Source organism: Penaeus monodon, chromosome 6 (genome assembly GCF_015228065.2).
Source record: "Penaeus monodon isolate SGIC_2016 chromosome 6, NSTDA_Pmon_1, whole genome shotgun sequence".
NCBI classification, from domain to species: domain Eukaryota; kingdom Metazoa; phylum Arthropoda; class Malacostraca; order Decapoda; family Penaeidae; genus Penaeus; species Penaeus monodon.
The window spans coordinates 55,787,617-55,805,116 of record NC_051391.1 but is presented as its reverse complement, the minus strand read 5'-3'; the positions used below and the strand labels follow the sequence as shown (position 1 = coordinate 55,805,116).

General features: G+C 33.8%; 1 protein-coding gene and 1 long non-coding RNA gene across 3 annotated transcripts in view; one reads left to right on the top strand and one right to left on the bottom strand.

Annotated features, from left to right (window-relative positions):
• Positions 1–2,584: 2,584 nt before the first annotated feature.
• Positions 2,585–9,579, top strand: LOC119574665 (protoheme IX farnesyltransferase, mitochondrial-like). 2 transcript variants are annotated; one of them, XM_037922050.1, is made up of 9 exons: positions 2,585–2,765; positions 4,726–5,023; positions 5,144–5,365; positions 5,474–5,642; positions 5,793–5,978; positions 6,141–6,326; positions 6,588–6,767; positions 8,718–8,852; positions 8,988–9,552. In XM_037922050.1, the coding sequence occupies exons 2-9, from the start codon at positions 4,751–4,753 to the stop codon at positions 9,185–9,187; spliced, it is 1,551 nt and encodes a 516-aa protein (XP_037777978.1). In that variant the 5' UTR covers positions 2,585–2,765; positions 4,726–4,750; the 3' UTR covers positions 9,188–9,552. The 2 variants fall into 2 exon arrangements, with proteins under 2 accessions (XP_037777978.1, XP_037777979.1); XM_037922051.1 differs by lacking the exon at positions 6,141–6,326 and having other exon boundaries at positions 2,639–2,765; positions 8,988–9,579.
• A 4,176-nt stretch (positions 9,580–13,755) lies between these two features.
• The window catches only part of LOC119574664, a 3,911-nt gene continuing 166 nt past the window's right edge, over positions 13,756–17,500 (bottom strand). Inside the window, exon 2 of the long non-coding RNA XR_005228891.1 lies at positions 13,756–16,894. This is a non-coding gene — a long non-coding RNA (uncharacterized LOC119574664). The remainder of the gene's footprint in view (positions 16,895–17,500) is intronic.

Here is a 17,500-nt window from a genome sequence, read left to right as displayed (position 1 = left end):
AACAGTTCTGTATCATGCCCATAACTGCACAATAAAGAACTGGAGTTCCACAGGCACCCCACAGTCGTATCCCTCTTGAACGTAACTTTAGAATTCATCACTGAAAAGAAATTACGATTACCTCATGTAAATTACCATTTGAGAAAAAAGTGGAAGAATTTGTAGGTTTGTTTGATTATTTCCAGGCCGTGTTGCGTAACTTAGCGACACGACCACAGTAATGCCTCGCATTTGGAGAGTAATTGATACAAATAATAATAATAATAATAGTAAATAAGTAAAAAAAAGAGAGGAAAAGCATCACACACAAAGTCATTCGCGAAAAACTGATACAATACACACACTAAAGATGACATCCTCATGTCTATCAATACATACATTTTTTTCTTTTTTTCAGTCTTCTTTTACATAGAATAATTATATAGACACTGCAAATAGAGTAATGCCTCGCTTTCTATAATACTTATTATCCAGAGCAGAATCTAGAACAAAGAAAACGGCATTATTTACTATGGTTCTTTGCTATCAATTGCCAGTCGCAGGTCCTCTCACTGGGTTTTTCTTTCCTTCTCTTCGCCGATTGAAATGCGTTTTCTGGAAGGCCATTCAAGAAAGAAAACATGAACTTGCCAATGGTGGAAAACCTCTGTAACAGGTGTATCTATTTCACAGACAAAGGTTCCCACATCTCTGCTGCTTTGCCGAAGTCGACTGGCATGGAACGAGGCTCTCCGCTCGCAGAGTCGCGTTGGACGAAGCCGGCGTCATGCACTGGGACTGCGCGTTCAAAGGGCGTCTCAGCCTATTTGCGTTTATTAAATATTTCGTTGATTTTAGCTTCCGCCTCTAACGGAACAACGATATCTTCTCATTAATACATTGAGCTAACACACTATATAAAGTTCATCCTGTGCGTGTGTTGTATGGAAACCATGTGGATTTCGAAACTGTTGTCTCATTTTCAATAAATCTAGATTGTGCATTGTGGGTTTTTCTACCACTATACAATAAATAGGTTTCCTGGAGGACATTTAAGCAGAGAGATAAACAGAGAACAGGAGAGGTAAAGGATAATTGCAGAGATACCATTTGCAGTAGCCAACGAGAGATAGGGAAATAAATCCGTTATATTGAAATGACACGTAAAACCCCAAATAATGATGGTTCCATTGCAAATAATAGATGGAACACGAATGAATAGTAACGAAAATAATGACAGGGTGGGAATATAATAATGAACGTATAGACTTTTCAGCAATATTTATTTCTCCATTTAGTTCACTCATCTCAGCTGCCTCCCTCACCCGGATAAAAAGAAAGTAACCAAAACACTGTATATATATATATATATATATATATATATATATATATATATATATATATATATATATATATATATATATATATGTATATATATATTTTTTCTTTCTTTCTTTTTTTTTTTTTTTCTTTTTTTCTAACCCGAGCGTTATCTGCAAGACAGATGACTTCAGTAGCGGGTCGTAGCATAAATATGGATATTTGGGGAAAAATACTTGTAAAAAAAGTCTGTCACCACTTTTTTTCTTTTTCGTTTTCGTATCGACGTATATTTTACACACACACACATACACACACACACAAACACAACACACACACACACACACACACACACACATCTCTCTCTCTCTCTCTCTCTCTCTCTCTCTCTCTCTCTCTCTCTCTCTCTCTCTCTCTCTCTCTCTCTCTCTCTCTCTCTCTCTCTCTCTCTCTCTCTCTCTCTCTCTCTCTCTCTCTCTCTCTCTTCTCTCTCTCTCTCGCCCACACAAACACAGATTATCATCAACAACAGCAGTAAAAACTTTTATAATAACAGCCGATGAATGCTACTGCAGTCTACAGAAACTCAACAACAATAGAAGTAATAGAAGCAACAACAATAAAAAAAAGGAGTAAGAACAAGAACAAAAGCAAATTTAAGATTAAGAAATAATGATAGTGATAATAATGATAATAGATAGTAATAATGTCAGTAATAATAATAATAATAACAATATCATTGATAATGATGATAATGGCGATAAGGATGATAATAACAATGATAATAAAAATGGTAATAATAATAATGATGATGATATTAATAGTAACAATAACAACAACAACAACAATAATAATAATAATGATGATAATAATAATGATAATAATAATAATTATTATAATAATAATAATAATAATAATAATAATAATAATAATAATAATAATAATAATGATAATAATAATAACAACAATAATAATGATAATAATGATGATGATGATGTTGATGATGATGATGTTGATGATGATGATGATGATGATGATGATAATAATAATGATAATAATAATAATATTAATAATAATAATAGTAATAATAATAATAATAATAATAATAATAATAATAATGATAATAAAATAATAATAATAATGCTGTTAGTAGTAATCATTCTAATGATGAAAGCAGATCTAATCATAATGAGATAACAGATAATAACAAAATTACTATAAAATGAAGATAATGATAATATTGATAATGATAACACTGACGACGGCTGAAAATATATTAGGCTCTGGAGAATCCTCGAGGACGACGCATCCCGCTCGTCTTTTGTTCAGTGTTTACGTTGAGGCAGACGACGGAGGTCAAGGTCCCTCGCGTGGGGCTCCCGGCACTGCCTTTTCTCTCTGATGTTGGCTCTGTAGGCTCTCTTTTTCTCCCTTTTCACCCTGGGATTAGATATTTTGGCCAAGAGGTGAGCGTGTTGGGTGTTTTTATTGGTGTTTTTCGTTTAGTTTTAGCGTTTTTCACTCTTCGTTTAATGCCCGTGGAGGAGGAGGACGTGTTTAGTATCAGTGATGTAATAGTTAATTTGCTTGATTAAAAATGCTGGAAATGAGTCGAAAGAGAGTGTGTGTCTGTGTTGATTTCGTTGTTTTGTAGTAACTGGGTGTGTTTATATGTGTATGTGTTTGTTTAGTAGTAAAATGAAAGGGTACAAATCGCACTTTGTGTAATGATGTTTTAACGTTAGGGAGTTTGAGACGCAGGTACCAGTAAGAAAGTCTATTTTTGTTTCTTTCAATGTTGATTTGATTGCCTTTTCATTGCTTGGCACCCAAGGCTTTCACAATCAAGGTTTTTTGTTGTATTTTGAGATGAAGAGAATAAACCTGATGTTCATAACCTTGGCACTTTGCACTCCACCAGGGGCTAGAAAACGGTTACATATATACTGAGAAGTGGATGAAGTTTCTTGTGTGAATAATAGATCAATGGGCCTAGGGTAATGTGTGAGGTTTTTCTTTCTAGAATATATGCAGGGAAAGTTCACTGATCTTTACTCAAAGGAACTGTTGTTTTTATTCTAATTTGTTTTCTTTTACTATTCTAGAATCCCTCACTTTTGCTAATTTGGCTTTTTAATGGGTATCCTTTGCTCTCTTACTCCATTCAACCTTGGGGAACCTGTGGGGCACCCCCCTTCCCTTGGGGTGTTATCCTTGGGGTATTTAGTTTACCTTCTGATTTATCACTCTGGAAGCTGTGCTTTTTGAAGTCTAATTTTCTTTCATTGAAATTATAGCACTGTAGTACTCAGCACCTTAGCATGACTACCCCAGTAATGTATAGTTTGGGATTTTTTTTTCCTAAATATAAAATATATATAGTGCCTGCATTTACATAGTCACACGCAACACAGCTACATGTCACACTCAGTTTCGCCCAAGATGGAGTTTGAGAGGGGCATTTAACTTGATGCTGATTAAATAGGGTATGCTGCACCATTTCTGACCTGGTCCATTGCAATTTTGGTATGTAGATTTTGTGTACATATAAATGCCAAATCACAAAGGTCCCATTTACAAGTCCAATCTGATTATACCAGTTTTACCTTTTCTGTGATTTCTGGGAAATTTTTCATTTTATTCCTATTGATATGAGTATCATTGATAACAGTAGAATAACCTTGAAGTCAGTAATAATAATTATGATTAAGAAAATAACCACAATAATGATATTAATACTGCCTGCAAATGTATTTGTCAAACAGTTTGTATTGCAGTTTCAAAGAATATGCTGAAATGCCAAATCTGAAAAAAATGGTAGCAGTGAATTCTTTTTCTCCTCAAGCATTCTTGTTTTACATGTCCTTTATGTCTAACACATTTATTTGTTTAACTATTAACTATTAGCCATCCTCTAGGATCTATATATAGAGGAAACCACCCTATTCCCTCAAAACTACCCCAATAGTTGGGGAGGGCATGTTGTATATCTAGGAAATTGTATAATAGAATATGAATGAAAGTAAATAATATGTACTTAAATATACAAGAATTATCAGTTAATCATTTATTCTATGAGACTGTGCCTTTACATGTAGATAAACATCCTCTGTACACAAACATAAGATGTAGTGTATAACACCAATTTGTCTGTGCCATTATTGTATCACCTACTTTACTTAAGATAGGATATAGCCTACCTTGCCATTCAGTCTGCTTAATAGATGGCACTCTATATATGGCACTATTATATAATACCTGAAGAAACTAATGTTAACAAATGTCAGGAATAAATACTGCTCATTATCAATGAGTAGACATAGAAACTGGATTTAATATAGATGTATAAATTCAGATAGGATGTGAGGAAATGCTACAGTATCATTTGTTATTATTCCATCTAAAACTCAATTTGTTTTCTTGCAGGCACACCAGAAAATGAGGCTTTGTTATGAGTAATATGGTGTGGGCCCAAGGGTTGAAAACCCTAGTGCTGGCAGGCCAGAACAGCAGTATTGGGTTAGTGAGAAGCAGTCAGGCCCCACTCTTAGCATGGAAGGCAGGCTTAAGAATATTTCCTCATAGAAAATATGTTCATAATCGAAATGTATCTCCTAGTATTTACCAACTATCTGGCTTACAAGATGGAGATGGCACAGAGGAATCCGTGAAGGAAGTGCCCGTCACAAGAGCCAATGGCAATGGGCAAAGCAGTAATATTAAGGTATGAAGTTATTCCTCTATTGTGTTATATGGGAAAAGTACCTAGTTTATGGATATAATGTTGTGTTGATATTTGTATGTAATAGAAGATACACTTTAATCATTTGAGTCTTTATTACAGATCTTACTCATTGACAAGTCAAAAGCACTTAAATCCCTCACAAGTAGAGAAACTCCCGTAATTCATGATGCAGGAGCCGGTGCAATAGTAGATGTGAGAGCACGAGAACAAGAAAGGGAGTCAGTGCCAAATGAGAAAAACGAAGCTGTTGAAGTTCGATTGCAAGTCACCCAGTTGCTTCAGAATTCTAGGGCATCAGTTAAGACTGCTTCTAATTTGCAGGTCAGTGTATGTCAGTAATGAAGTAATGATAACATTGGTGAAGTTTTTATACATCTCCATGTAGCACTTTACAGAAAGCTTCATTTGAACTGCGTCATTGTATTTCAGCCTTATAATGAAGACATTGAATACATAGATGAAGCAAAAGACCGCTGGTCCCAGAAGACAGAATTAGTTGGTGCACTAAAGCCAGAAGATCTAGACTGGAGACCACAGAAGCTGGATATTAGCAAACTGGGAACATACTATGCTGGACTGGCTAAAAGCAGACTTACTGGTATATTGAACATTTATTTAATTTTACTCTTAACAATGTAAAGGCAGTCAATATAACAATATCATATATTAGTATGTAATATATATTCATGGTGTTGAGTCTAGTATTTACAACTGTTATATAACTAATTCTTACTGTCCTCTCTTTAAGGATTGGTTGTGATAACAGCAGTTGCTGGATATGCTATGGCTCCAGCTCCCTTGGATCCCTCCACTTTGTTGCTCTGCTCAGTAGGCACTGGTCTTGTGTCAGCGGCAGCCAATGCAATAAACCAAATATGTGAGGTTCCGTATGATTCGCAGATGGATCGTACCAAGAACAGAATTTTAGTGCGAGGTAGGATACTGTACTGTGTGCTGTACTTTTTGTATATGGTTACTGTGGCTACATTTGTCAGATACAAAATGTGAACTTACAAAGCATTTGTGGCAATATCTTTTCCAAATGGTTGTAAATGTAGTTCCTTGTGTATTAATACGACTTGTTTATTCTGTTCAGGACTTATCAGCCCCCTGCATGCCCTATGCTTTGCTACTGTTTGCAGTACAACTGGCATTGCAATGTTATACTACGGAGCTAATGGTCTAGCCGCCAGTCTGGGTGCTGTGAACCTTTTGCTGTACACCTGTGCTTATACCCCCATGAAGAGATTTAGTATAATTAATACTTGGGTGGGATCAGTAGGTTAGTCATACTTTATCACCTTGTTACATTGCTTTTTGTGTGTGTGTGTGTGTGTGTGTGTGTGTGTGTGTGTGTGTGTGTGTGTGTGTGTGTGTGTGTGTGTGTCTGTGTGTGTGTGTCTGTGTGTGTTTATAAAGTGATTATCACATATATAATAAAGACTTTAATTCATCAATCCTATAAACGCTGTATATTTGAAGATACGACTTCAGTTCGACGAAAATAGAAGTGACAAGTGCTAAAACTGAATCATTATTTCAGTGGGTGCTATTCCGCCTATGATTGGATGGGCAAGCTGTTCGGGGAGCCTTGAAGCTGGCGCCTGGGTCATGGCAGGTGTCCTGTTCGCCTGGCAGTTCCCACATTTCAATGCCTTGTCTTGGAATCTGCGGCCTGACTACTCTCGAGCTGGCTATCGGATGATGTCTGTTACCAACCCAGGTCTGTTGATGAGCTCCATTACTGGAGTACATATTAATGTAAATTGAAGTTCAGTTTGATATTCACAGATATTTTCATGTAAGTATTTATTTCTTCTTCTTCTTTTTCTTTTCTTTTTTTTTTTCTTCTTCTTCTTCTTCTTCTTCTTCTTCTTCTTCTTAATTCATGATATTAAGCCATTACTGCGAGGAACAGGTAAGGTCTACTGTAAATTTTATTGAATGACTTTGTTTACACCTCTCAGATGGCCCCACAAGTACTCAGCCACCAAAGTCAATTGGTTGGCCTGCATGACCTTGCCTGATTTCCCGTATCCTTGAACTTTGGGGGATATTTTCTTTTTCTATTGTTATTAATACTAACACCGTTAATATTGTTATTGACTTTAGGAATATTAACAGTTTATTAACAGTTCTATATACAACAATAATAAAAAGAAAAATGATGAAGTAATATTTCTGAAAATCAAGAAAAAGGGTAAACAGGTAAGATAGGTAGAACTAGTAATTGCCTTCTTGATAACTAAGCACTTGTGGAGCCATCTATTGTGTAAATACAATAAATAAGCTAAAATCACTGTGGACCTGACATGTACGTACATCCTCTCCCTGGCAGCAGTGAGTAAAAGGGGATGAATAGAAAAAAATATTCATCATGGAGCCCCTCCTTCACAAATCCAATGTTTAGTTAATGTTTTCATACACCCTTTGTGGACGCAGTTCTAAATTATTATTCGTGACATGTTAGGTGGTTATAATCCAATGCCGTAGAGTAACTTTCCTGAGTTCCCAGTAAATGGGTCTATACCCTCGAGCCTGTATTGCCCAGGTGTTGCTAGCATCTGTATTTATAAGTGGAACTAGCTTGGAATACAGAAAATTGACAGAGTGACAGATGATAAGTGTCATGATTGATGTATACTTACTCATAGTGCATCTTCCTATGGAATGAATTAATAAATTCTTGTGAAAGACTCGTTAGTTGTCAGGCATCCTTATACTATGGAAAGTTTTAGTAAATTATGAATATACATTTATCCCTTCCTCTCCCAAATCTGTAGTTGTTAGTACGTGCTAACATGTTCTTGTGTTTGAAATACAAGTGGGAGAAACTTTTTTTCATGCTTAGTCTTTCTGTTCAACACCTTCATTATTTGGCTTGTAGTAATAGTAGAGCAGAAAGGCAATGCTGTTGTATTGCAGTACTAAATGTCCTGACCACCTATATAAATTGAAGATAAATTTCTTTATTATTTCTTGTTTTATTTTATCTGAAACATGAGATGACAAATACCATAGTATCATACGTATTACTCTATTTTATAATAATTACACATCATGTACTCTTTAGCTGTTAATAATGATTAATAGTTAATGGTTGAAACAAATAAATGTAGTTAACATGAAAGGTCATATAGCACTATGGTATTGTGGTGAAAAAGGGTAAAAATGAGTTGATAATTAGGATAAGTGAACAGAAGAAGGGGACTAAGGAGAGAAGGAGAAGGAAAAGAGGAGAAGGAAAGACCATGCAAAATTAGTTGAGGCGAGGGCTGAGGTCCAAGGCAGGTGTGATTCCCTACATTGAACCTCAGTCTCCATCTCCTAAACCCGCCCATGACAACAAGAAGCAAGGAACTGGGGGGGTTAGATGTTAATAAGATATGTAAAAAGACACAAAAAGTATTTTAAAAATACCTCATTTTTTTATGTATCTTTCATAATGAAATTTATATTATATATATATATATCTGTGTGTGTGTGTGTGTGTATGTGTATATATGTATATATGTATACAAAAACACTCTTCCATGTTGATACAATGGAAGAAAAACCCACTCATTTTCAATGAATCTAGTTTTTGTATTGTGGGTTTTTCTTCCATATATATATAGATATAGATATAGATATAAAGAGATATATATAGATAACTATTTTACTCTTTTTCCAGTGCTGTGTCGCAAAGTTGCTCTAAGGTATAGTTTAGCAATGATTGGCATCTGTACACTTGCCCCAGCCATTGATGTTACAACATGGATGTTTGCAGTGGATTCTTTGCCAGTGAACGGGTACCTCACATATCTTGGTAAGTGTCCCAGTGTTCATTTTTATTCTAGAAGTGAAGTCGGTCTGTAATAATGTTAATGATAATCGCAAAAGCGCAAGCTCGCATTTGCATACAGATTATGCTAACGACATCCCCGTTTGTTTACCGTTGCAGCATGGAGATTTTATCAGGATGCCGACAGCAAGAGTTCGAGAAAGCTGTTCTTGTTCACCCTTCTCCATCTCCCTGCCATTATGATGCTTATGATTATTAGTAAAAAACATTATAACAAGAAGGAAAGTAAAGATTCGGCATTAGGAGAGGGCAGCCAGCATCGATCAGGGAGACAAGAGTTAACAAAAGAAGTCACGTGATTTTAGGCAAAATTATTAGTAATTGATATTCCGCATATGGAATTCAAAGTAAAGAAAATATTTATAAGTGATTGGTTTGGATGACAGGGAGAGTGAGTGCAGTTTGGTGTAACAGGTTTGTAAATTAGGAGAATTATTTTAAACACATGTCCACATATATTTTAAAAAATAATGTTTGAACATTCTGGTGATTTTGAATTACTATTGGTATCTTTTCCTAAATTTGGTCATAAACTCGCAGGTTGATCATTAACATAGCATTTACATTCTAAAAAAAAATTATTGTTGTTACTACATTCTTGTTTCGGTTATTTTTAAAAAGTTATTTAACACAGCAGCATATATATATATATGGATAATGTACAAAAATGTATATAATGTAAATGAAGATTAAAGAAAAAAAATGGATACTATGAATTTCACTTCGTAAAACCAGTTGGAGATGATAGCTGATTATCTCTTAATATATTTCTAAGTCTTTAGTAACTAAAAGCGCTATGGTTATTAAGCAATTACTGAAAACTAGTAAAGGTTGCTGTCATTTGACATTTTAAGGATCGATGGAGCTATTATCATATATATATATAATTATATATATATATATATATATATATATATATATATATATATATATATATATATATATATATATATATATATATATGATTTTTTTTTTTTATAGGTGTGATTAACTTTTTCTCATTTTATAATTTTTTTTTTTTCCTGTTAACCCTTTGGTGGAATGTACATGTACAGTCTTCAGAAGCATTGTTTTGTGAATTTTGTTGACACTAAGACACCTTTATAAAAGAGTCAGTAAGTAGGCCCTATGTTACCTTACGTGATTTTCCCATTCCTTGAACTTTAAGGAATAATGTTTATTTTCTAGTGTTATTAACACTGATTCCCTAATCTGCAGTATTATTGACATTGTGATTAGTATAATGCTATTACAAGTCCTAATAGTAATAGAAGATTTAAAAAAATTCAAAAGTAAAAGAAATGGTTGAATAAGTGATATGAGTAGGATTGTTATTTGTGACTTCCTGGTAATTAAGTTTTTGTGAAGCCATCAGTGTGTAAACAAAACTAATAAAGAAATATTGTAGTGGATATGGCTTGCATGTACATTCCATTCAGGCATCAATTTGTTAATATAAATGCTCTTAGATAACACATTATCTATCAAGATAATAAGTTGCTTTTTCTCAATCTTATCTTATTTTCCTTTTTTTTTCTATTAATGTAATCTGTTAATTCTCTCTTTGTTTATTATTATTATTCCTAAGTACTGTAATCTCTGTTGAAATACCAATTACTCTTTGATCAGCTTCCTCAGTGTAAAAGAATCAAAATTTGTTAGGGAAAAAAAAAAATTGAAGAGAAGTGTTGTGATTCAAACATTTTACGGCTCGGTAAATAATGAATTTGACGAAGAGTAAACACAAAATGTCTATTAATGTTCATATCTGTATGATTACATATGTAATAGCCATAGATTTATGAGGTTTGTTTTCTCAAAAAAAAAAAAAAAAAAAAAAAAAAAAAAAAAAAATAGCACTCAGGGCACAAAAAATATACAAATTTCCTGGTTTTCTCCTAGTACATGGTAATGTTCATAGATATAGTTTTGTTGCATTATATTTCTCCAAAGCTGATCTTTATATAAACAGCTAGTTCACAGCAACAGGTTTGAAACAAAGATATGATAAGGATAGGGATATCTTATAACAAAATGATTGTACATTAAAGTCGCCATAACTGATAGATAATCATAAAAGACTCTATGAAATTAAATCATGATAACATTTTCATTATTGAGTGATAATGAAAAACTGTGTTTGCATAAGTATTATTGGATGATCCAAAGAGACCATCAGTCAGAATACATTAGGATTTGTCAAGTACAAAAAAAATACTATAAGGAAAAGTCTCTATATTATTCATTGCAAACATCCTGGAAAAGCAGCCTAGATGCTCTATAATTAATCTAGTTCATTATGTGAATGTTTGGACACTGGAGACGTAGTACTTGTAACTTACACAACAGAACAAATGGAGATGTAATTACGGAGTTTAAACAGATGACCAGCAAAACAAGGATTAAAGAAATACTGCCTCTTATGTCTCTCCCTGAGGGAGATGTCAGTGAAAGCTGGTTGAAAAATACTAAGAAAATGAAGTTTAATGAAATGAAATGGTTTAATGGAATGTGCCTGTTGTTATTTACTATTATCAGTTATAATGCAATAACTTCAGAAGATAATTCTGTGTAATGGAAAGTGCTCCCTTCCTCTCCACTTCCTCCATTTTCTTCTTATCTACCTTTTTCTTCTCCTCTTTTTCCTTTTTCTTCACCTTCTTTTTCTCTTTCTCCTTCTCCTTGTCATCCTTTTTCTCTGTCTCCTCCTCCTCCTCCTTTTTCTCCTTCTCCTTCGCCTCCTTTTTCTCCCCTTTCTCCTTTTCTCCTCCTTTTCCTTCTTCTCCTTCTCCCTCTCTCTCTTTCTCCTTTCTTCTTCTCACAAACATAATAAAAAAAGGAGCTAATGCACATATGGGATGATGCGCATGGAAGGTAGGACGAACAGAGGACTTCAGAAGAACTTTCATAAAAATAAAAAATATATATCCATTTTTTGAGGTAAAAAATCTGTTAATGGTTAATGGTTAAAACAAATAAATGTGCTAGACATCAAAGGTCATAATAGCACTATGGGAAAGTACAGAGGCGAAAAGGGTAAAAAAGAGTTAGCGATTAGGATAAGTGGACAGAAGGGGATGAAGAAGAGGAGGAAAAGGAAAAAGGGGAGAAGAAAAGGCCATGCAAAATTGGTTACGGTGAGGGCTGATGTCTAAGGTTGATGTCCCTACATTGAGCCTCAGTCTCTGTCTCAGAACCCCCCCCAACAACAACAACGAGAAGGAATGGGTAGGGGTTGGGGTCAAAATCTGTTGATTATCATATAAAATCATCCGCATTAAATTCAGTTATCCCTGTGATGTTGTCATGGCATATCTGCCTACTGATTCTTATCTTATTTAAAATATCATATATAGTCTCTAAACTGTTTTGATATTATAAAAATGCAATTATGTATGTTTCATGAAGAGACATTTACCCCAAACTAAAATTATTTTGCATCAGGTTTACCATGTCTAACACAAGATTTATTTCCTTCTAACAAGGACTAGTAGATTTTACAGTGAATGGATTAGAAGCACTAATTACATGTTTTTATAAACAAGACAAACAACAGACAGGAATGATATAGTTTACATTAAACAGAGAATAACAGCTATAAACACTGTTAATCAGTTATATTTCTTTCTGTGACAATTCAACTATACTTACAAATCCAGAATGAAACTCACTTTGAACATTTACATTTCAAATACAAGATAGCATCTGCATAACTTTCCATTTACCCTATAACTGTTGTGATAAAAGGGCAAAGAAAGAAAATTCACATTAACTCCTACTACAGCTCCTCTTAAGCTCTAGCAGTGCCTCATGGTTCTTAATCATAGTAAAGTACTAGACAAAACATATGGTCCATATATATGCAAAGAAACCAATACATATTTGACAGTTGCACTTGATGTATATCTGCACCATCTGCAACATGACTTAGAAAAGAAAAGAAAAAAAAGTACCCTTCTTCCAAGAGAGCAAAACGAAAATTTACTACATTCTCTTGATGTACTGTTTTCATCAATGGTATTATTTGTACTATGCAGACTCTGGGGTTCCTTAGGTAAAATGAAAAGGGAAGTAATTACACAGCAGTAAGAAATATGTGCCACTTTAATTGAATTACAGTTTAGTGTATTTACAAAAAGTAGAGTAGCATATGTCTAGAAGATTGAGGGAAGAGATGCAAAAGTTGAGTGAGAGAAATACAGATGAAAATAACTTTTGTCTGATTTATTACAAGATGCAAGTTGGTTTGGAGATTAAAGACTTTATTTGAATATTTGAAGATTGAAATTGTGCATAGAAGGCCAAGTGAAAAGGAAAAAAAATGCAATCTGACAGACCCTACTTTGAGGAGCTAACCATAAAACTTAATAAATTTATTGACTTTGTAAGTTCCAATAAAAATTTTATAGTTCAGTATCAACCACTTGTGCATGTTAGTCAAACCTCACTCAATTTTTTTTCTTTTACTTGGCTTAACAATAGTTATGATGAGACAAATTGATTAGAGAATAAAAAATATATTCTACATTGGAGAATTCTATCCCACATATGATTTAATATAGCAACCTGAAAGAAAGGAAGAGATATATGGAAGCAGCATATGAAATGGATGATACTATACATGTACGAGAATGAAAGAGAAGAGTAATATACAATTCATATGAGCTTATTTTGATCAACTTCACCTTACTTTGAAATAAAACAAGTGAAGAGAACATAAAAAGTCAAATATTAGTTATTCGATACTGCAAATAAAGCTTACCAGAAATGAAAATGAAATCAACCAAAACTTTCCTTAGAGTTCTATGTTGTTTTTCCTCTAAAGAAACATGTCTTCAGAGCATGAGGAAATAATAAAACAGAAAAAAAACATTCAAAATATTGTAATCATAAACCTTTCAATGTACATTAAATCCAAAATATTTATTACAATAAGAACCCAGTTTTAATATACAAAACAGCAAACCACATCTATCAGTACAGAAATCATAAAAAAAAAAATTCTGCATTAACTACAGATATAAAAAAATTTGAACATACTTTTACAGCACACTCATAACATCACTCACATTCAAGCTTAGTCCAACCACATGTAAACTGCACATGCGGATATCTATATACCTGGTAGCTCTTATTCTTACTATGTTACTGTTATTTCATGAACCTTTGTGGCAGTGGAATGTATCATAGTAAGCATTTTTTTTCCTTTTTAAGAACTTATATTTTAAGGTCATTAATGCACTGGGAAGTAATTTCCTTGGTGGGAATATGCAACTGCTTTAGATGGTAAAAAGATAAAGAAAAATGGAATAACTATAGAAAAAACAATGTTTTGTTATTTATCCCTTATATCTTGGGGAGACTATACACAGTTACCACACTTACAGGCAGAAGGGTTTATAGAAGAGATAACATTATGGTTAAATATAGTTATCAAGCATTCAGATACATCCATTGATATGCACAGCCAAAATATTTGCTGTCAAAGAGCTTTATATCCAGTCTCCTAGACCTTTTTAATCACTGAAAGATAACAGCACTGAATGACCAAAGTATAAAATGCATACCTTTTTTCTTAGAACCTAATTTGAGCCATTAACAATTACAACAAAGTGTGTGAAAATCAGCCCAATCAACCTGGCCTGATATTTGTCTTAATTTCTCAGCTTGACAATACGCTTTCAAATATGAAAATCCGATTCCACTTCCTAGTGATATGAACATAAAATTTACAATTCAGTTATTGACTTTTTGAAAGTAAAACAAGAATGTGAAAATTACCTTCATTCAAAGGTATCACAGATGAGTCAGCCAAGCACACAGTCAGTCGAAATTAAATACTAAATAGCAATACTCATTATTGGAGAGAAAAAAAAAATCATGAAAATGAGTATAAATTACTCACTGTACATAAATAACTATGATACAATATTAATAAATAATGCAGAATGAATCATGAACTGACTTGAATATCAAACACCTTCGTAACATCTGAGCAATGACTATCTTCAAGGTCATTCTTCCTTTATTAACATTCCATATACCAAAGTAGCAGGCCAACAAAGTGAAATCATTAAAATATATCTGCTTCCGATGTGGCATAGTTTTTGTACGTAAAGTGACAATCATCTGGTGGTGGAAGGTACATCAGATTATATATAAAAAAATATATAGAAAAACAACAAATACACAGTTACTTATGTTATTACTACAGCAAAGCAAAAGACTATTGCTGCCACCCATACAAATTTAAGAATTTACAACCTTTCAGTAATCACACTGTTGGTAAGTGTAAATGATATATTCTGTTTTCCAGCTACATTTACATATTGCCATTTTCAGAAATACAACCAGCAAAGTACTTTCCATTTTCAACAACTTAAAATTAAATATCAAATTTCTCTACCGGAAACATTTGGAATTCAAGTTGTCACATTGACTAGATCATTGTAAAATGATACCAAGAACATATGAAAGCAAATAAAGAGGACTCAAATTATTACAGGAAGTTCTCATACTAGTAAAACATGTGAATCCAGGCTGAATACAGTTACAGTATGCTAACCACACACATGAGAGTCTAGGCAATGTTTTTAAAGTGTGAATATGGGTCTGAGAATAAACAGGAGTACAAAAAGAGGCAGAGCAAGTGGGGGAAAAGGAAAAGGTTGAGGAGAAAAAGAAGGAGAAGGAGAGAGAGAGAGAGAGAGAGGAGAGAGAAAGAAAAGGGTAGGAGGGAAAGAGGAGAGAGAATAGGGTAGGAGAGAGAGAGGGGATGAGAAAGAGTGAGAAAGGGAGAATGCAGGAGGATCAAAGGCTGTGTGAGAGAGAGAAAAGAAAGATGGGAAAAGAACAATATGACTTGATACATGAGTGGATGTGTATGTGTGTAAGGGATAGTGTACACATATGCATATGCCTCTACTGAATCTCATATATATGTCATATGTATATGTGGATGAGTTGATGAAAATTCCATAAAAATATATTCATGCTTCCTTCATGTTAAAACAGATATACTTAAGAACAATTATCCTCCTACTGGATCATCACAGATGTGTTCAATTGCTCATTTCACAATGCATCAATATAATTTAATACAGTGGACGGTTAGTTTAACCTAATGCCAATAATCTCTTCACCAATGTGTAAATATACTTACACACATACATACATGTAAATTTAATATATGTGTGTGTATATGTGTGTGTGTGTGTGTGTGTGTGTGTGTGTGTGTGTGTGTGTGTGTGTGTGTGTGTGTGTGTGTGTGTGTGTGTGTTATATACATCTTATATCTTTCATATTTATATTGGACAGCATTTGAGGAAATCACAATCCCCTACCAATTTTTTAAATTTTCTCTTATTCAATGTAATTCATACAATTCATGTCTCTCTAATACCTGCCTGCAGAAGATCATTTCATTCAAAACTCTCCATTTAAGAGGAAAATCATTACATATGTGTACCAAAAACTTTACCTGAAAATGTGTTGATTCATGACATACTAACAACATGTAAGTTTTCATGCATAGTAGTTTTAGCATTATGGTCTTTGAAAAGTGTTAAAGCTTTCTGAAACATATATATCCAACCTATAACTGGCACAAGGCACTTATTTACATTTTTATTTGCTGTAGGAAGAGTGCAGTAAAAGAGGGCTGCAAAAACCTGAAAATAAGGAACAGCCAATAGTACCATCAACACAGGAAATGGAATATCACCAATGTGGTGCCAAAACTTCCACAGTGGAATGTCAGAATCACCTGACTTGTGCAGCTTTGAATGTTCTAGGGAAAATAAAGCATACTGGTCAGCAATGTCGAGGAAGTAGTACACAACAGCAAAGGAAGTCGCTAGGTAAAAGGCTAGGCATAGCCATGCCATTCTCTGACGGAAATTCATTATGCTTGAAGGTTTGAGTGATGAGTTGTGTGATGCATTATCTGTTTGTGTGACTTCACCACTCTACAGCTGATGCTGGAATCATGCTGTTTTGATGTTCATCTGCAAATAAGAAGTAAAAATAAAGGCAAGGATTAATTAGTATACAGCTACACACACACATTTACATACCTATCTATACATTAAATATTTTACATGTATTCTTCCCTTAGTTAACCTGAAGCCATCAAGGATGGCATGTAAGTACATGGCATGCTCACCGTGAATTTATCTTATTAACTGCCTTTATTGCAATATAATAACTGTCCTGTTTAAAAACAAGACCTTAATAGGTCTTCTCAACGAGATATTACCCAAGACTGGATTAAAGCAGAAAAGAACATCAGCATTTTATTTATGAGTGTAGGGTGAAGTTCAAAGCAGTTCAGTAAGCATTATTTCTCCAAAGCATTCATATTTCAATAGTAATGTCACTAAAGAAATATGCATTTCATTAGTGACTGGTCCATATAAGATAACAAACCAAACGACGTGCTCTTAACAATAAGATAAAGTTCTTTCAATCATTATCTCCCTGGCTTATTATTCTTTTTCCGACTTAACATGAACCAATTAGAGAAAAGTGTTTTTTTTTTCTCTCTCTCTCTTTTAAAGTAAAGCGAACACTCACGCCAACCCACTCTCACCTCAATAAACAGACAGCAAACA